Source organism: Cibotium barometz, chromosome 19, assembly GCF_041138505.1.
Source record: "Cibotium barometz isolate CiBa-2024 chromosome 19, ASM4113850v1, whole genome shotgun sequence".
Taxonomy (NCBI): domain Eukaryota; kingdom Viridiplantae; phylum Streptophyta; class Polypodiopsida; order Cyatheales; family Cibotiaceae; genus Cibotium; species Cibotium barometz.
Window position 1 is genome coordinate 48,135,360 of NC_141064.1, and position 21,184 is coordinate 48,156,543.

The following is a 21,184-nucleotide window of genomic DNA, read 5'->3' on the forward strand; positions in this document are numbered from 1 at the left end:
TGTAGACGGGTGAAATTATTGTGTGTGACTAGGAATGGAATAAGACCTCATGAATTAAAAAAAACTATTTTGAGAATACCCGACATTGATCTGGGTGTACGTAGGTCTACTTAGGTGAGATACCCTATTAACAGGTTAAGATATGAAGGATATATAGCCCATCACAATGCTTACATGTTAAGGCAATATAAGAGATATAGCCCACTTGTTTTGAGGAGGCACTTAGAAGTCAGAAATGGGAAGATGCCATGAATGAGGAGATGGCAACATTAGATACAAATGTGATATGGGAATTAGTGTCATTGCCTAAGGACAAGAAGGAAATTGGATATAAGTGGGTGTACAAGGTCAACCATAATCATGTATAAGGCAAGATTAGTTGCGAAGGGTTATGCACAGATATATGGCATTGACTATGAGGAGAAATAGCTCGATCACAAAAATGGCAACCATGAGGCTGCAGTAAGATCAGCATCAAAGGGCTGGTCTTTACATCAAATGGAGGTAAAGAATGCATTATTGCATAGTGATTTGCAAGAAAAAGTTTAGATGATGTAGCCATTAGGTTATGAGAGCGATGCACATCTAGATTTTATGTGCAGGTTATGCAAAGCCTTGTATGACTTGAAACAAGCACCCAAAGCATGGTCAAACAAGATCAGAGAAAGTATCTTGTTACCATTTGATTTTAGATATCCAATGAAGCTTTTTCACTTTATGTGAAGAGGATAGATAGAGCGATCATGTTGTTAGTTATTTATGTCAATGACTTAATTATCACTGGTGATAGTGATGCTGACATACATAATGCCATGATATTTTTGAAGCTAAAGTTTGAGATGAAAGATGTTCAAGTCAAGAGCTTATCTTAGCCTTGTTGAAGCATGTGTTGCTGGGTCTTGCCTTTGAGTCGAATGCAACTTCCCACATGGGTGAGCTAGCTCGTTCGTCGTGTCCTCGCTCTATTGTCACACCGAAATACTCCTTTGCCAAAGGGGTGAAGGGAGAGCTCTCAATGCCTAGATAGAGGCAAGAAGAGATGGTCCTTCGCTCGCAATGGTTCTCTCTCACAGAGGGTGGGAAAAGAAAAGCTAATGTAAGAGGGAAACCTATAAATCACACCTATCGAAACAAGCATCCATCAAAGCAAGTAAGAACACAATAGCATGCAAGCAAGCAAGAAGAGGGAAGAAGGAGAGCTCAAAAGAAAACTATTGTAAGGGAATGATTGTGTCTTGCTTATTGTAAAAAATGACATACACAAGTGACTGGTTTTTACACTAGACTAGACAAACTTAAAAATGGTTTGACCTTTATTACTAGTCTTAAGCAACTGTATGTACTATAAATCACACCTATCGAAACAAGCATCCATCCTATAAATCACACCTATCGAAACAAGCATCCATCAAAGCAAGTAAGAACACAATAGCATGCAAGTAAGCAAGAAGAGGGAAGAACACACTCACAAAACCCTAATAGAGAACACACAAGGTGAGAGGCTAAAAATCTTCTTCTTCTCTACTCAACACTCAACACACCATATACAAGAATAAGAGTACACACAATATGAAAGGTACTCAAACAATACATACACGGGTTCTCTATAGTGTGAACCCGACTAAATGAGCTGGCGCTATAACTATGCCAGTCTCTAGAGTGGCTGTCACACAGCCTGTCATCCCACTGGCCACATATCACCCAAGATCTCACCAACCATGCCAGTGGTGTAAGTGCGGGGCCTATCCCCCAGGCGGGTCATCAGTGTCCACCGCCTCACTAGAGCTCGATATCTCAACACTCCCCCTCGAGCTCAACTCCATCTCATGTACACCAAGTGAAGCCCTGAATCTGCGGAGCTTCTCTGTACCCAATGCTTTGGTGAAGATGTCAGCTACCTCATCCTCTGTGCTGACATAAACAAGGTCAAGGTCTCCTGCCAAGACCTTCTCTCTGACGAAGTGGTAGTGGACCTCTATGTGCTTCGTACGAGCATGAAAGACTGGGTTCCTAGCCAACTGTATACTGCTAATGTTGTCACAGAAAATGACAACTTGTCTATCCACTGATAGACCCAAATCTGCAAGTAGCTTTCTCAACCAAGCTACCTCACATGCTGCCATAGCAGCTCCTCTATACTCGGCCTCTGTACTGGATAGAGCAATCGTAGGCTGCTTCTTGCTGCTCCAAGTCACAGCAGCACTCCCCAAAGAAAACATGAATCCACTGGTAGATCTTCTGTCTGAGATACTACCAGCCCAATCAGCATCTGTGTACCCATGTACACATATCTCTGTCCCAGTCTCATAGAATAGTCCACAATGTAAAGTAGACTTCACATACCTCAGTATGCGTCTCACTGCATCCAAATGCGGTTTCCGTGGAACCTGCATAAACTGACTCACCAACCCAACAGCATAGCTCAAATCTGGTCTGGTGATCATCATGTAGATCAAACTTCCTACTATGCGTCTGTACATAGTAGGGTCCTCCAAGATCTCTCCCGAATCTGCACTCAACTTGCCATTCTGATCCAATGGCACAGAAATAGGCTTACAGCCTATCATACCATACTTGGACAACATGTCTAAGCCATACTGTCTCTGCAGTAATCCAATACCATGTGGTGACCTAATCACCTCAATGCCCAAGAAATATCTGAGCTCCCCCAGATCCTTCATCTCAAACTTCTGTCTAAGCAAGATCTTTACATCAAAGATCTCTGCATCATGGTCCCCCGTAATGATCAAGTTATCTACATAGATGACAATAAGCACAACTCCTCTATCACCATGTCTCACATACAATGAGAAATCTGCATTGGCTACATGAAAGCCAATAGTGACAAGATATTCAGAAATCTTGTCAGACCATGCTCTTGGTGCTTGCTTTAAGCCATACAAGGCTTTCTTCAACCTGCAAACATGCTCGGGGTGACCCACATCCTCATAACCAGGTGGCTGCAACATATACACCTCTTCTTGCAAATCCCCATGCAAGAATGCATTCTTTACATCCATCTGATGTAAAGACCATTGCTTTGACGCAGCCACTGCTATCACAACTCTCACCGTTGCCATCTTGGCAACTGGGCTGAAAGTTTCCTCATAATCAATCCCATATGTCTGCGCATATCCTTTGGCTACCAATCTAGCCTTGTACCTGTTTATGCTTCCATCACTGTTATGCTTAACTTTGTACACCCACTTGCATCCAATGGCTTTCTTGCCTTCAGGCAATTGCACTAAGTCCCAAGTTTCATTTCCATATAGTGCATCCATCTCCTTATCCATAGCTTTCTCCCAACACACATTTCCAACAGCCTCATCAATGCATGTGGGCTCAACAACCTGCACAACCTTTGCCATATATGCATAGTGATGTGCCACATAACCATCATAGGTAAATCTCTGCACAGGATTTCTCACTCTCCCAGATCTTCGCAGCTTCTCATTCATGGCTTCCATAGCCTTCTTTACACCAGGTGTTCTCATAGCTGGGATCCCAAGCTCCTCATCAAGACTCATATCTGAGCCACTAGACTCTCCATCAACATGAGAATGCCCTGCAGAAATGTCAGGCATACCAAGGGGCTCAACCATTTTCTCTTTTCCTTTACGTGATGTAGTAATCACATTTGCAGGGCTGGTATTATGACGCAGCCTGCCACTCCATGGTCTATCAACAGACCCACTAGATGAGGACTCTCCTGGTCCACTCAAAGACTGTGATTGCTGACCTGCATTCTGTGCAACCACCCTTCCACTCACATCAGCCCCAACAGCTTCTTTTTCAGCAACATACCAGCTGCTCATCTCATCAAACACAACATCCCTGCTTACCCTCAGCTCACGTGTAGCAGGGTTATAACACTTGTATCCCTTTTGCTCAAGGGAATATCCAATAAACACACATTTTTCAGCTTTCGGATCCAGCTTAGTTCTGAGCTCATCTGGCACATGCACATATGTAATGCATCCAAAAATTTTCAGATGAGATAAATCTGGTTTTCTGCCAGTAAACCTCTCCTCTGGAGTTACATCATGTATGGCTGCAGTTGGAGTCCTGTTCATGATGTATACTGCTGTAGAAACAGCCTCAGCCCAATAGCAATGCGGCATATTCTTCTCTTCCATCAATGCTCGCGCAATCTCAGCAATGTGCCTGTTTTTCCGCTCAGCAACTCCATTTTGCTGCGGAGTATATCTGCATGTGAACTGTCTCCGAATACCATTCTTCTTCAAGAATTCAGAGAACTCATTGGAGAAGTACTCTCCCCCTCCATCTGACCTTAGGCACTTTACATATTTCCCTGTTTGCTTTTCAACCAAAACTCTGAAATTCTGAAAGTGAGTGAACACCTCACTCTTCTCCTTCATGAAATATACCCACACTTTTCTTGTGTGGTCATCAATGAAAGTGACATAGTACCTGCAGCCTCCCATAGACACGGTCTTCGTAGGACCCCATACATCTGAATGCACAAGATCTAGTGCATTTCTGCTCACATATCTGTTACGTGGAAACACATGCTTTGTTTGCTTCCCAAATTGGCATACTTCACATATTTTCTGCATACCTTCCACCTTAAATTTTGGCAGCCCTGTCACGATTCCTTTTGTCTGCATAGACTTCAATCTCTGAACATTTACATGTCCAATTCTTTTATGCCATATGTCTGTGTCTGCAACAACTCCTGAACCATTTGCAAACATTGCAGCACTCATTTCAGGCATGTCTACATTCAACGTAAACATTCTGCCCACTCTGTTGCCTTTTGCAACCAACCTGCACTTGTCTTTAAAATCTTCAACATAACACCCATCAGGGTTAAACCGAACCTGCAAACCCTGCTCAATCATCTGGCCAACTGAAACCAGATTCTTTGTTATGTTCGGTACATGAAGTACATCTGCAAGGTACTTCACTTTGCCATCCTGCATAGACAATGGCACATCTCCAACGTGGGCAATTGGATGAGCAGTGTCATCCCCTGTTTCCACAAAACCTGGTCTTTTCGGGTTTTTCATCTCCTTGAACCACTCCCCATGACTCGTCATGTGGTTCGAAGCGCCTGAATCCACATACCATACATTATCTTTTTGTGCTGCATCAACATTTTCAGACATGGCATTCACGACATGCTGCATAACAAACAACCTCTCATTATCCTCATTATTTCTGCTTGAGGATGCATAGTTGTTTTGCTGCACTTTCCCATTTTGTATGTCAGCTTGCTTTTTATAACATTCTGACTGCACATGTCCAGGCTTACCACAATAATAGCATTCACGTGTATCATTATATTGCCTTTGCCAATTTCCACGGCCTCTTTGACTCCCCCTGCCTCTGAATTTGCCTCTTCCACCTGCGTGTTGTTGTTGTTGTTGATTCTGGGACTGTTGTTGTTGCTGCTGCTGCTGGCCATAATTCTGATTACCTGGGACTGTTGTTGTTGCTGCTGCTGGCCATAATTCTGATTACCTGTTCGGCCACCTCCTTGACCGCGTCCACGGCCTCCTCTACCTCGTCCTCTTCCTGAACTCGTGTAGAAGGCCTGTTGCTCTGAACTGTTTTTGCTTTGTGAAGACTGTTGGTCTTCACCCAAGTTCTTCTCTTCGATAATCAGCATAGACACCAAATCTGTAAAGTTGGGAATGTTTTCCCGAGTCTGAATAGACGTCTTAAACGCCTTGTATTGTGGCCCGAGACCACGTAGATAGACTTCCACCTTGTCATCATCATCTACTGACACACCAATAGATGCAAGGGATTCCACAATGCCCTTTATCTTCAATGCATAGTCATTCACAGACATGCTCTTTTTCTCCACAGTATGAAGTTCATTCTTCAACTGTATCTTACGTGCCTTGGTATTTGTTTCATAAAGCTTTACCAAGGTGTCCCACGCCTCCTTGGGGGACTTGGCATCCTGAATGTGCCCAATCATGGTGTCCTGTATACTAATGGAAAGCCAATACATTACTTTCCTGGCTCCTTGGTTCCAATCTTTAAACTCTTTCACATCTGTAGCAGTCGGATTTATATCCGGTATCTCCGGTGCCTCTTCATGCTCACCTTCTATGTAGTCCCAATAGCCTTTTCCCATCAGAAAATTTGTCAACCTGAACCTCCAAGCATGGAAGTTATTCTTGTCCAGCTTCTCAGCCACAATCTGTGTTATGCCATCATTAGACATCTTGCCAAACACACAATTTTACCAGAAACTGCACTCTGGTTTTTCTGCACAACTGCTGTATTTTCTGCACAGCGGTACTGTAGTACACTCAAATGTCACCAACAGTGACTTCAATGTGCATACATACACCCAATGGCAACTGTAGACCTCTTTGCAGCACCCACAGTGTCTGCACAGTCAATCTGTCTTCCTGCAGTTCGTAAAACAGAGTTCTGCAGAGAATCGATGACTTACCCGCAGTGCTCGAAATCGCCTGTTTTCTGAAAAAATGGAGGTCCAGACGCGCCCGAAACGCGTTTTCGGCCCGAAAATTCTTAGTCCAAAGGACTGTATAGTTGCCCTGTAGCTTTACTCCCGCGAAGAAAGCTCCTCAATCAGAGATCGTTTGCCGGTGCCTCCTGTAGAGCTCCCGACAAGGGTGTAGTCACCAACACAAATAGGGAAGAGTAGTTGAAGCTCTTACCCTCGTACCGCTTCTTGTGGTTCTCTTGCTTGCAGCTCAGCCCTTAGCACGAACCAGGCTCTGATACCATGAAAAGATGCAGGGGGGAAGAGAGCTTGAGCTCTTGCAAGCACACACACACACTCACAAAACCCTAATAGAGAACACACAAGGTGAGAGGCTGAAAATCTTCTTCTTCTCTACTCAACACTCAACACACCATATACAAGAATAAGAGTACACACAATATGAAAGGTACTCAAACAATACATACACGGGTTCTCTATAGTGTGAACCCGACTAAATGAGCTGGCGCTATAACTATGCCAGTCTCTAGAGTGGCTGTCACACAGCCTGTCATCCCACTGGCCGCATATCACCCAAGATCTCACCAACCATGCCAGTGGTGTAAGTGCGGGGCCTATCCCCCAGGCGGGTCATCAGTGTCCACCGCCTCACTAGAGCTCGATATCTCAACAAACTATAAGGGAGCTGGGCAACCTCTATGGCTCGATAGAGTCAAGCATTAGGGCTAGAGGCACGATGGATTGAATGGGTGGGGTGGTCAAAGATACAGTAGAAAGGTCCCTACTATTGATTATCGGAATGTCCAAGCGATGAGTCGTACCATGGGTCAAGCTTGCACATGCCATGGTTCCCCCATCCAAAAATGTACCTATATAGCTATCAGATGAGGCTCAACAAAAGTTTGTGAAAGAACAATGCCTATATTTCTATTATATACAGAGCCTATGGCTATTGTAGGTGAATATTGCAGGTGATGTGCATGGCTATTACAAGTGAATATTGTAAGTGATGTGCATGGGCATTGGATAAAAGGTGGGCCCATGCAGAAGCTTCATCTAGTGAAAACTCCAACACACTGCTTTTTTTTTGGACAATTTTCATTCTGCTTTCTTTGACTCTTACACGTAGTTTGAGATAGGAAATTCATAGTTGATATGTAATGAAAATGGCTGGTAAGGTAGGTGGGAATAAGATTGGGTTGTCCATGCGAATGGAAGAATTTAAGACACCCAAACATGGGTAAATCACGACTTGTTCGTGTGGTGGTTTTGTGTTAGTTGGTAGGTTTGCCTTGTTATTGAGGCCAATGTTGGGGTGTCGGGTGGTAGCTTATGATTATGCTGGCTTCAGGTTGGCGTGCAGGCATCTTGGTCTTCTTACCTGGGGGGCTTGTAACTTTGTCGACATCGTTGATGAAGCCAATTTGTTGGTGTGAAGTTGTCAACATGTATGGTTTACGAGGTGCCTTGTGGGTGTGCTAATAGTGATGTTGAAGAGGCTCTATGATGATATTGGAGAGGCCAAGGTTGGGGGGGTCAGTCTTTGAATGAGAATCTAGTGGCTTATGTAGTGAAGGGTTACAGCAAGGCTTGACAAGTCTGAATTGACATGGTCTCTTGGAGCTAGAGAACCATCCTCCATTAGCCAAGTTGGACTATAAGGTGGAGTGGAGACCAGTAGATTCCAACTACTTTGTCTCCACAAGAGGTAGATTGCATTCTTACACTCACCATGCAAGAGTTGGTTCCCTTAACTCGTTGTCTTTTGCACCAATGAATCTTTCCTATAAAAGAACCCTCACTTTTGGGCATGCAGAGTCCGGACTAGCTAAGTCCAAGAAAGTATTAGGAAGCCCATAATGAAACCCATGTAATGCATCTCTATCTGCATCTCTATCTGCGTTATCTCTGGGAAAAGAGGCCCCAAAAGTAGAACTTATTTTTCTACTATGGATCTGTCCTCACTAGAAGAGCCTTGTGTTGTATCAAAATTCTCTCCTAAAGCATCTCCTAGGGAGGCAGATGCATGGCTATCATGCTTTCTCCTAACTTTGTACTCCTGCACAATGAGACTACAATGTATCAGCCTCTCTGAAAGTCTTACTTTATGCACCTAAGTTGGGAGAAGATGGTAGTGGGGAAACACAATCGATGATGATGGCCTCTAAGTAGCAATGTGGTTCAATATACCTTATCAAAGTGAGGGTCTTCTTTACTCTCGGTGGGCATGTAATACTGGGATCCACCATTTGCACTACTTTTGTTGGTGGTGTACTCTTCACAAGAGGTACAAATGTCAGGTTGATAACTCCACCAACTAAGCCTCTAGTTTAATGGAATGCGGGACCATACGAGGGGGATGGAATGAAAGTTGAAGCTATGTACCCACCATTAGGCATGTATTTGCTAAGAAGTTTGTTGTTGGCCTGCTTCTTCAAGTACTCTTGGGCCTCTGCTCCTTCTTCATTCCCTACCCTCTTTCATTCTAGCAATGCACTGGCCCTCTCTCCATATGTGATAGAGAAATAGAATGTATCTCTCCCAAAACAGCATGCCTCCCTCTCCTTGTTCTCTGCTTTGATCTCCCCCTCCCCTCCTTTCACTCTGCAGTGGATCACTCTCAAGACATTGTGTTGAGATGTCGAGCTTAACTAGTGCTGTGGACATTGATGACCCACCTGGGTGATAGCTTCCGCACTTATGCCATTGGCATGGTTGGTGAGATTATGGTTAATATGCCACCAGTGGTGGTGGATGACCGACTATGTGATAGCCACTTTGAAGTACTAGAGTTATGGCATAGTTATAGCACTAGCTCATATAGTCGGGTTCACACTATGGACCGACCATTGTATGTTATAGTAGGACAGTACTTTCCCTTATAGCATGTACTCTTATCTCTTTATGTTAATGGTTGTAGACAAGAGAAGAAGATAGAAGAAATTCAACTAACCATCTCTCTCTTGTGTATATGTGTTTTGCTTTACAAGGAACTCAAGCTCTTCCTCTCCCCCACACTCTTTATGGTATTAGAGCTCCAATTCATGTGAGCTAAGGAGGAAAGCTAGAGGCAAGAACAAGGTAAGCAAGGAGAATCGGTACATATGTAAGGGTATTTCCATCTCTTTCAATCTTTGATTTTGGAGCAACATCTTTGGTAGATGTGAGAGCTATAGACAAATAGGAAAGTCATTGTCTTAGATTGAGGCATCCTCTTTTGTGAAGGAAGAAGACCATATTGTGTACAGTAATTTGGGTGCATTTTGGGCCTTGTTTTGGCTCTATAAGTTTTCTGTAGGCACTCTATGAAGTGTCAGTTTTGACTGTATATGCCCAATTTCTGGTTTGGTGCAAAGTTACAAGATAGTAATTTGGTTGCAGGATAGTCTAAGCAGAGAATCTAAGTGTTGCAGTGTTGGTGGATGTATGTGTATGTGACTAGTTCACTTACAGTGGCATTATAATAGGTCTACAATATCGTTGTTGAAGATTACAGATTTGCTACAAGTGAAGAAGCTTTTTTGTAAGCACTGTTTGGTAAGTTGCTACGAGTAAAGAAAGTTTATAGAACTATTTACAGAGTTAGTGGGTGACTCCGAAGCTCAACGGATCATGGGCGGTTCTTGTTTCTAGGGATTTCATGGGGATTTCACTTTCCTCTAGTCACACATCTGTATTTAACTGTCTTATCTCGCCTAAAACTCCTCGCTTGAGGTAGATCATACATAAGGAGTCTTGCCTTCTTATTAATAGAGGTGGGCTTGACGAGGTATGATTTGATGCACTATATGTGATTGGATTATCATTTCTAAAAATTAATCTAGAACGAGTTTGCATCAAAGGTGAAACGGTCTTTAGTGAATGTATTCATACCTTGTGTTTTACCCAAGTTGTAGAAAAACAAGTTTTTGTTTGAGTTTTTTTGGGAGCCTTTTTGAACCTTTTTTTCTTTTTGGCTCATACCTGGTTGTCTCACATCTTATGCCTGGTTGAGTCACATCTCACGCTTGGTTGACTCACTCCTCATATCTCACATTTGGTTGACTCACGTCTCATGCTTGGTTGACTTATGTCTCACATTTGGTAACTTACATCTCACACATGGTTGACTCAAGCCTCACGTCTCATGGTTGCTTGACTCACGTCTCACATCCAGTTGCCTCACCTCTCACACATGGTTGACTTAGGACTCACGTCTCACAGCTGGTTGACTCACTCATCACAGCTCACATCTCACGGTTCACATCTCTCATGGCTCACATGAATTTGGAGCAACTTGCCTTCACGACTCGCGTCTCTCATGGCTCTTGTGAATTTGGAGCAACTTGCCTCACATAAGTTATGGCTCATGTCTGTCGGGTAATTGTTGGCTTCTTACATCATAGATTTTAGGTGAAATGACTCATGTATCATGTATCACATTGTATCAAGTCTCATGTCATCACGTCTTACGTTTCATGGCTAGTTGGGTTCACATATCACATCTCAAAGATTTTTATAAATTAGCTTATGTTGGTCCGGTAAGCTAGAATCATGGATTATGCCTCACATCTTACGCTCACATCTCACGTCTCATGCCTCACTCCTAGGTACACCAATTTTTTTCTTTTATGAAATAGACATGCTTGGGCACAACTCCAAATAGTGGTGTGGAGCCCATAGCAACAGGCAGGGTTGGTGAGTAATTATTGAGAAATAAGAGTACTTAATTCTCCAAAATTACAAAGGACGAGAATGTTTTCTTAGAAATTATTCCATTGTGCATATTGTATGATAAGAAAATACTACCAGGACATGGATGAATCTAGCTTCACGAGTCTTTAAGGCAAGTTTAATTAGCTAGTATAATATTAGATTCACCTACCCTTTGACTCATGCTCACATCCTTGTTGACTCATGTCTCACGTCTGTTATAGCTCATACACAAATATTTTATGCATGACTGTGGACTCATGTCTCCTATAGTAGCCGAGAGGTGGCTTGGCTTGGTTTTTGAAGTTTTTTGAGCTTTTTTGGACTTAATGAGGGGTGATAAATGTTCCTAATCCTAGTTAATGATTTTGGTTGATTTTGCATGCTTTTAAGCTACTAATTTCATCAATGCATGAAAAAATATGAAATGCATGAACAAAAATTAACTTCCCACTCTAATCCACACCTTATGGAGCTCAAATCTTATGTTTTTCAAAGTGAGTTTCACTCTTAATCATAATTGCAAAGCTATTTCTTGATTCAATTTAATGCAATCTAAGCCTTGTGTGGGCTTCAAAATCATGCAAATCACCAAGAAACTAGTGTTTTTCTCTTCCAAGATATACAACTAGAATGTCCTAAAGTAAACAAGCTTCAAAGCTACCAATTTCAGCAATGCATGAGAAAATATGAAATGTATGAATAAAAGTAACTTTGACTCTAATCCACACCTTATGGAGCTTGAAGCTTTTGTTTTTCAGAGTGGATTCCACTCTTAATCACAATTGTTAAGCTATTCCTTGATTCAATGCAATGAAATCTAAGCCTTGTGGGGTTCAAAATCATGTAAATCACCAAGAAACCAAGGTTTTCTCCTTCCAAAGTATGCAATTAGAATGTCCTAATGCAAACAAGCTTCAAAGCACTTTAAAAAACAACAAACTAACCACATCCAAGACTCCAAAACTATATGGTTCTTGAAGTGTGGTGACTTCCTAATCAAGACCGCATAGTATTAGGTGATCCTAATAGCTTGGAATGGATGGACAAACTAGGATTTTTCCCATTGAGATGGAATCAAATATGTTCAAGTCATGACCTTACTTTAGCCTTGCTGAATCATGTGTCATTTGGTACTTTGCCATAGAGTTCAATGTAACTTCCCATGTGGGTGTGCTAGCTTGTCCGAGCTCCTCACTTCATTGTCACATGGAAATACTCTTTTGGTAAGGGAGTGAAGGTAGAGCTTTCTTTTCCTAGATAGAGGCAAGAAGGAGATATCCTTCTTGGTTGTTCTCTGTCACACAAAAGGTGGGCTGAGAAGAAAATCATGAAGGAGATCCTACAAATAAACCTGTCTAGCAAGCATCCATCAAGCATGCAAGATTCAATTGAACACAAGCAAGAGGGTTGGGGAAAGAAGGACAGCTCACAAGTATATTCTATTGTAAGGGAATGAATGTTCATTGCTCAATGTCATAAATAACTTATATAAAAGTGACTAGCTTTCACACTAGGTGTCGAAACTTTAAAATAGCCACCAGCCCCACTAGTTCTAGTAATTATGTACACAAAGTAAGTGACTTCCCTATTTGGCATTAAACTTATGGTAAGGCCACTTTATAAAGTCCAACATCGTCTCACAAAAGATAAGTGCCCATATACGGGTAGGTAAGATGGCAAAGTGCCTCATGGTAAGGCGAGTAGATAAAACCATGTTAACCTACAAAGTGATTAAAACTTTCATTCTCAAAACCACAATTGTTTCTACTTTGATAGTGATAACATCAGGAGACTTTGTCTTATCTAGCTCAGAAGTTCTAGCCTCAGAACTATCTGGCATAAACCCAGGGTCATTGGGCGCGAGAGAACCCCCTTATTATTTGTGTCCGGAGAGCTGTAGGAAATGTAGGAGCCTCAAGATTCACCTTCTGCTCTTTAGCATAAGTACCTCTCAAAACGTTGGGTTTAAAGAGCGGATCCTAGGGAAACATGAACTACTAGTGCACCTTGCTTTATGCCAGCATGTCATGATGCAGGAGGCTTTGGAGCAGGACCAATCCCAGGGGGACCCTACTATCCACCACCACGTGATCCAAACATTTAGGGGTACCTGCCTCAGTACTATAGCCAACGCGCTGGACACATACATTGTATATCCAACCCACAATCAAGCACCATAATCGCACCCCTATTATCCCCATGCTTAACCCACCACCATCCAACGCATCCTCACACCAAGTTGGAGGATTAACCCTAGACATGCTTAGGATAGCATGGGAGGGGGGGTTTCCATGGGAGTTGGCACAGTTGTACCTAGCTATAACACCAAGATAGCTATGGGAAGTAAGAGAATTCTAGAACCTCCCAAGTGCTAGTGAACAAACTAGGTCACTATTTTGAAAGTGATGACATGAATACAACACTCTCCATGAATTATAAGGGTTCACAAGTCAAAGTAATCTTGGATGAATGTTTTGGAGTTAGCATCCTCACTAAGAAATGTTGGGAAAAATGGGGACAACCAATGTTGGATCAGGCTGGTCTAATGGTGAAGCTAGCTGAAGGATCATCCATTTTTGGGAAGAAGTAAGAGAATTCCATAACCTCCCCAAGGTTCTAGTGACGATGAGAAAACTATGTCACTATTTTGAAAGTGACGACATGAATACAACACTCCCCATGAATTATAAGGCCTCACACGTTAGAGCAATCTTGAATGGATTTGTTGCATTTAGCATCCTCACCAAGCAATGTTGGGAAAAATGGGGACAACCAATGTTGGATCAGACCGGTCTAATGGTGACGCTAGCTGATGGAGCCCATGGACCTTCTATAAACTATGAAAATCAAGAATTTTGGCCTAAGTTTTAGCCACCAATTTGTAGTAATGAATTTTGCTTAGAAATAGCCCACCAACTCGTACGAGTGCAACCTAGGTAGATATATGTGGGAAGCATCCATGACTGGGGGACATGGATCATATCTACACTCAAAAGAGGGACCAGATGCTTAAAATTAAAAAACACATGGAAAACCCACCCCATGATGAGCAAAGGTCCTTTTACCTCATGACTACTACAAGGACGACATAAGTGAACATGTGCCTCAGATGCCATGAGACATTAGAAGAAGAACGTGAGAGCTTGGAGTTTGCTCCACTCTAGATCCCGAGAACTCTGAGAATTATGGATTCATATCATTGCATCCATAGACATCCTTCCTACTAGGCCCAACACAAGTTATTGCACTTTAACAGTCCAAGTGATTGACTCTATTTACATGCTCATCATAGCAGTGGCAATGAGCGTCACGCTCCCGAGTTCAAAGGAACATTTATGACTAAGAGGAGGTGGTAGCATGGCGATGACTTTTATCTCTTCAAAGGAGGGAAGCATTGGCTTCGTTATGTTGAAGCTAGAAATTCCCATGTAGTTTTCTACTATCAATGGCAAAGGGAGGTTAACATTGCCCACATTTTGGTCAAATTAGTGGCCACTAGAGGGGAAGATTCATCAAGAACTAGAAACAAAGCCTTGGCGGAAAGAGAAAAATAATCCAAGCATGTTATAGCAGAGAGCATAAAGATAGAAGATCTTCCATAGGTACCAAAGCCTTTCAAGGTATACAATGTGGTAAACCACCTTGTGGACTTTGAGAAAGCCAAAAGGACCCCTGATTATAGATTGGAATATCATTTGTTAGCCTGATGAAAGTTACAAAGGTTAATCTCATTAGATTAGGTAGGACTTGACTCTAGAGGAAGAGAAAGATCTAATCAACCTCCTCATAGAATTCTAGGACTACTTCGCATGGACGTACACCAACATGAAAGGTGTGCCTCCTAAAGTAGTCAAGCACCACATTCCCATCGTCGAAGGGGCCAAGCCTTCGAGACACAAAACTTACTAGATGTACTCCTGGATGGTTAAGGAGAAAATTGACATAGCATGCTCATTGATGCCGATTCATTTACGGGATTGAATATATGGAATGGGTATCTCCTAGAGTAATAGTGCCCAGGAAAAATGGAAAGATTAGGGTTTGTGTTAACCTCAAAAAAGTTAATGCAACCAATGTCAAGGACCACGATTCCTTGTCATTCACAAAGAATGTGCTAGCGAGACTTGCAAGAAAGGACTCTCATATCTTCCTGAATGGGTTTTCGGGCTATAATGCGACCAATGTCAAGGACCACGATTCCTTGTCATTCACGAAGAATGTGCTAGAGAGAGTGGCAAAGAAAGGAATGTTATATCGTTCTGGATGGGTTTTTGGGCTATAATCAAGTGGAGAAAGACCCTAAAGAACAACATGAAGCGGTCTTTGCAATGGAATGGGGTACTTTCTTATCTAATGCCCACACGAATCTTTTAGAGATTAATGTGTATATAACATACAAGGAGTATGTTCGGACATTCCTCAAAGTCTTCATGGACAACTTATACATATATTCTAGAACACCTTCGGTGCTTAAGAAAGCTATGGAATCTTCTCTTCATGGTTCCCTATCATAATGAGGTTATCAACATATACAACAATGATCATGTACCTACCTTGCTCAGAGAAAATATACAAATTTTAATCTATCGGGCTTTAAGAGAGACTAATAATTAAAAAGAAAGCATATATCTATTGTACCATGCCTGAGGAGCCTATTTGAGCCCGTACAATGCCTTCTGAAGTCTGCACACTTTGTTTTATAAACTAAGTATCTCAAACACGAGTAGTTACACCACTGTTGGAAAAGCATTTGGTCAATGCTCCACCCTTCTGTTGTTTATGCGGGTGATGGATGTGCTCTATTATGTAAGGCTCTCTTTATGAGGAGTACTTGTTTTGGTATGCACTCGAGCACCCAACAGTTCCCAGTTCTGACAATTCCCAGTTTAGACACACTGGACGGTGGCCAAGTGTAGTTGGATGGTTGTGGGACCCGCTATGAGGGTCCAAACGATCTCGAATGGGCCGTAGGAGCTATGCTATGTTCTTGTGGGATTGTGTTGTAATCTAATATGGTACTAGTTAGATGATATGTTATTTGGTCTTGGCAAAAGCACTAATCCTACAAGCTCCCAATTGGGACATCATTTTCCATGTGCACATTGATGCTTCTATCTTCATAATTGGTTGTGTACTAGCCCAACTTAGCAAGCATAACATGGATTTATTTGCTAGCTTCACTAGCTGCAATTAAATGACATAGAATAGGACTATATCATAACTAAGAGGTCATAACTAAGAGAGGACTCTACACGGTTACTTTTGTATCACTGCTTTTGACGGAAGGCCTTTTTCACCATATTGTAGGTGGAATGGTGAGAATCAAGGCATAGGTAGAGTGATTTTAGCATTCAATCCGAGAGAATGGAGGAGAAAATTTCTCTACAATTGTGAAAAGGGTAGTGAATAGGTCTGAGTTGTTATGGGTTGTCTTGTGCCCATATGAAGAACTAGTAGCCATGGTAGGTGGCATGGGTGGGATAGGCATGCACCTCATTCCATCGTATATCAACAAACCTAGTGTTAAAGCCATCCTAGGCAAGTAATGAAGTTCATCAAAAGATCATTAATATGGTAATTCTAAAAAATGCATCCAACTTGCATAATAGCCTAAGGTAACTGCTCTGATTGTTTGAACCTTACACAGGAAGAGAGAAAAAGTATTAAATCCTAACAAAAGACCATAAGGCTCTTTGGACAACGTTTATCCATTCACAAACATTAATGATCTATGAGCAAGATGCACACTTAACATGTAATAATCCAAGCAAGCCACTAATTAATGCCAAACGGATACTCTAATTGGAAGCATTAGCCATAGAAACGAGTGCTGCCTTCAAAGGTTTTTCTTGAATCAGAAGTCACAATGATTGTATAACAGTGGAAGCTTATACATATTTCTTCAACTGCAAGCAGATATGTTGTACAAAACAACTTACAATCAAAAGAAGCCATATTTTTTTTTGGGATTTTAAAATGTCTTCAACCAGCCATATTTTTTTGGGATTTTAAAATGTCTTCAACCATGCATAAAAAATGCGAGATATTGGAGCAACCTAACACCACAAGCTACACGTTTCATTAAAAGAATACAAGAACATATATGGGCAAAGGTTAACCCTTCCTTTTCCCAATTAGGTAACAATCCCATGATGGCAGTAAGTCCTTCCTATGACTCTACAGCAGGGCTGGCTGGTAGCATAGCCCCAAACTTCAAAAAAAATAAAAAATAAAAACTTACCCTTTATCAACCTTAAACTCCAATACTATTGCTGATATTTACACTTGCAAATCATATGCAGACCACAAATAATCGTTCAATGTGTTTATTTTTAGCTAATTGTCCCCCTCTCCCAGATCATCTTGGTCTCTTGCAATCACTTCGACATATGCCAGTTGAGCAAGCAAGAGAGAGAAAATGACTCCATATGATGCCAGTTTCGAGGCGCGCATGCACGTTCCCGCCATAAAAGCTGTGAAAAGCCACATTAAAATCTTTTTGTAAAAGAACCATCGAGCTTTTTTGAATTGACAAAATTTACCAAAGTAAGAAAAACACTTCTGTAACACATGACGGAAGGATATGTACTCAGAAATGTGTGATGTTACCTGAACTAGAGCTCCATATGAAAGAGACCATCACTAGAGAGAGCCCTCCATACAATAATTGCCGATAGTTTGCACTCATGTCCTTTCCTGAGTTGGTTGCAACGACTGCTACTTTCTGCACATCATAGTCAAGAACATTACTTCTACTCCATTTCATGCCCAAGTAATAATGGCAAAAGCTTACTTGCATTAACCATAAAAAAAGCAATAGCATAAAGCTTCAAATAAATAAACAAAGAGAATCGCCATTGTCAGATCAAAAAAAAGCAATAGCATAAAGCTTCAAATAAATAAACAAAGAGAATCGCCATTGTCAGATAAAAAAAAAGCAATAGCATAAAGCTTCAAATAAATAAACAAAGAGAATCGCCATTGTCCGCTCACATCCTCAAAGATACAGTCTATGCCAGATCTCGATAAGGAAAACTGAGAAAAAAAAAACCCTATTTAATGCATTTACTGCGGTCACATGCACCAATCTTCTCAATAGCTAATCCGATCCATGTGGGCACCCTACAGTTATTTGGGTATTCCAGATGAGAAAGAGAAGATCAAGAGCACTCATACCACAAGGAAAAAGGCTGTGAGAGTATAAGTGGGAATGCACAACGGATACAGAGTGACATTGTTATTGGCCCATTTTAAAAGCTTCTCCTCTTTAGACTTGAGCTTTTCAGTCTATTTCTCTCGATCTTTGTTTTTTCCTTCTCTAGGTTCTTGTGAGCACTCTTACCTTATGAACCTCTTTGTCCTTGCCTATGCTAACCTTCTGTGCGTAAGATTTCCTTTTGTCTACACATTTTGCACTTGGCTCATGGCCTCTGCTGAGGTGGCTCAATGGGCACCTCCTCTTTCTATGAAAATCTTATCCCTCCTCCCTCATGAAATAGGCACCTAATTCAAGAGAGGCATTGTTGGAGTTTTTACTCATAAAATCAGTCCATGCCCTCTCATGCTTGCTCCTTGGTGGTTCTCTTTCACAGAGGAGCTTATACATCATCTATTTACAAGTTTCTAGCCTTGGATTGACCTAATATGCTACTCTCTCATGGATTTCTACATGATGGCCAGGGTTTTGAGCAATTCAATCGCCGAAACCCTTATTAAGCTAAAACCCTAATTTCAGTTGGGAGTGCTATGGAGTATTCTATTTTCATTACTTAGGCCTAAAGCTGGAAGGTGTCTGTAAATGGAAACCGATTCTTGGGTAAGAGCTTATTTTCTCTAAACCTACTCTACATCCACATCCTTGGCCATTAAGGTCTCCCATGTCTCAACCTAGCAGCCATCCCGTGGTAAGGGACAAGACCATGATGTCTATGTACATAAGAGACAACCGTTCCATGGCAACAGGAAGGTGCATGACACTAATGAGCAAGAAAGAAGGCATGCTGAAATTGAGAATCTCAAGAGGCAAAGAGATGCTCAATTGAAGAGTTTGCATGAAAATCCAAGTGTCAAGCAGGTTTTGGATACACATATGCAAACTACTTTCATGGATGATGCTTGGAGGCTGTTGAATCGCAATTGGGTGTGAACCCAAGAGAGATTGCTCTCTCTTTTCTCAAAAATCAAGGTGATGTAGTGAAGGAAGAGGGGGTGAGCCTATGTTCAAAAAGCCACCTCATGTGAATCCTCTTGGAGCCCCTTCCACAAAGCTAAAATCTGATGTACATTAGGAAAGAGATAAGGTGTCATTACCTCTCATCATGTCTCTTCCACACATGGTACACCACCTCATAGATATTGTCATGTGCACAGTGGGTATCTACCGTGTGCTATACGCATGCAAGACTAGTTTCGAGGCTTGGGGAAGCTTGGAACTAGGCAGGCTGATTGACGAGCTGAGTTAGGGATATACTAACGGGCGGGCACCCAAGTATGGACGGGCGGGCGGCCAAGTGTGGATGCCCGATGACCGGCCAAGAGCCTATAAAAGGGTGGCCAAGGTTAGTTATTGGATATAGAGAGTCTCGCGAGTTTGTGAGAGCTCTATGGTCTTGGAGCCTGGATCTAGTGCAGACGTGCACCTGCTTTATGCAGCCAAGGCCGGCAGCAATCTCGAGGCCCGCGAGGGCAGCTTCGTGGCGGTATGGGACGTCACGAGGAGGAGATTGGTCGGTACGTCAACCTAGTTAGCTCAGCTCGTGGCTCGATGGGGACAGCCAAGACTGTGGGTTTGCCCACGGCTGTCATGGTTGGGAGGTGAGTCAGGCCTGCACCCCCTTGCTTGTTTGTTCGTTTGTTTGCAGGATTCGAGTTCGAACCAAGATCGATCACGAGGGGATCCGTGGGGATTTGACAGTGGTATCAGAGCATACCTCGTGAACGAGCAAGTCGGTAGGTAGAGAAGAAGAGGTCAAAGAACGGTATGTGTTAAAAAAGCTTGCTGTTTTTTCTGTGCATACTGCAGTTTTCAGATTTTGTATGTGTTTTTTCTTCATCAAAGAACCCCATGTTGATGGGAGATGGTAGGTTGAATAGGGTTGATTGCTTTTGCAAAGAAGAGCCTGTTTTGTTGTGCAGTCGCATAACTTGCAGGGAGAGAAACTGAAAAAAAAAGAGAGAGAGAAAAAGCACGTTGCTTTCGTTGAGCGCATGAGAGAGAGAGCGAGAGAAGAGCTGGCGGGGTTCTGTAGACGTGGCAGGCACGCAGGCAAGTTGCAGGCGGGCGGGTGCATCACCTGGCGGACTAGGCCTGTAGGGCAGTCGGGCGGCCAAGCATGCCAAGACAGGCGACTTGCGCAGCCAGCCAGGCAGCGCCTAGGCCAGGCCTACGCAGCCAACGCGGGCAGCGCCCAGGCCTACGCTAGGCGACCAGGCCTGCGTAGCCAGCCCAGCCACGCTGCCATACCCAAGCCCACGTGGACTCTTCCAGGCGCAGGACAGCGTGTCAGCAGTAGCCGTCGACGGCGATCAGGCGGCCGACGTGGTTGACGACCGCAGCTTGGTGACGCCAACAGCCGCCATGTAAATTGGCCGCCGACGGGAGACGCCTGTAGCCCCGAATGCCAGCAGATTAAGAGGGAAGCGGGAAAAAAAAAACACGTAAGGAAAGCATCGTTTTAGTGCTTTCGTTTTTGGGTTTTTTTTAGGGAAGTTTAAACTTTTTTTTTTTAAAAAGGTTTAAAAGTCCTCTTCTCTCTAAGGTTTCCAAGGTTTTTATTTTTTATTTTTTTAAGACTAGAGAATATATATATCCATATATATATATATATATATATATATATATATATATATATATATATATATATATTCACCGAAAAAAAAACACAAAAGCTAAAGCAAAAGCTAAGCCTAGCTTTTCGAGTTTTTTTTGGCTTTTGGGAAACCTTTATAAACCCCCTCACGTGGGCTTCTTGCCACACATCTCTCGACTTCTCGAGTTCTCAAGTTTTCGAGCTCTCAAGCTCTCGAGTTCGCTCGCACTTT

The 21,184-nt window shown here is 42.4% G+C and overlaps 1 protein-coding gene across 2 annotated transcripts in view; it reads right to left on the reverse strand.

Annotated features, from left to right (window-relative positions):
• Positions 1-17,189: 17,189 nt before the first annotated feature.
• The window catches only part of LOC147628690 (uncharacterized), a 32,743-nt gene continuing 28,748 nt past the window's right edge, over positions 17,190-21,184 (reverse strand). For both annotated transcript variants that reach the window (XM_086813903.1, XM_086813905.1), the window contains exons 6-7: positions 17,753-17,867; positions 17,190-17,616 (exon numbers count right to left, since the gene is read on the reverse strand). In XM_086813903.1, coding sequence (XP_086670029.1) covers positions 17,480-17,616; positions 17,753-17,867 — 252 coding nt within the window. In that variant the 3' untranslated portion in view covers positions 17,190-17,479. The remainder of the gene's footprint in view (positions 17,617-17,752; positions 17,868-21,184) is intronic.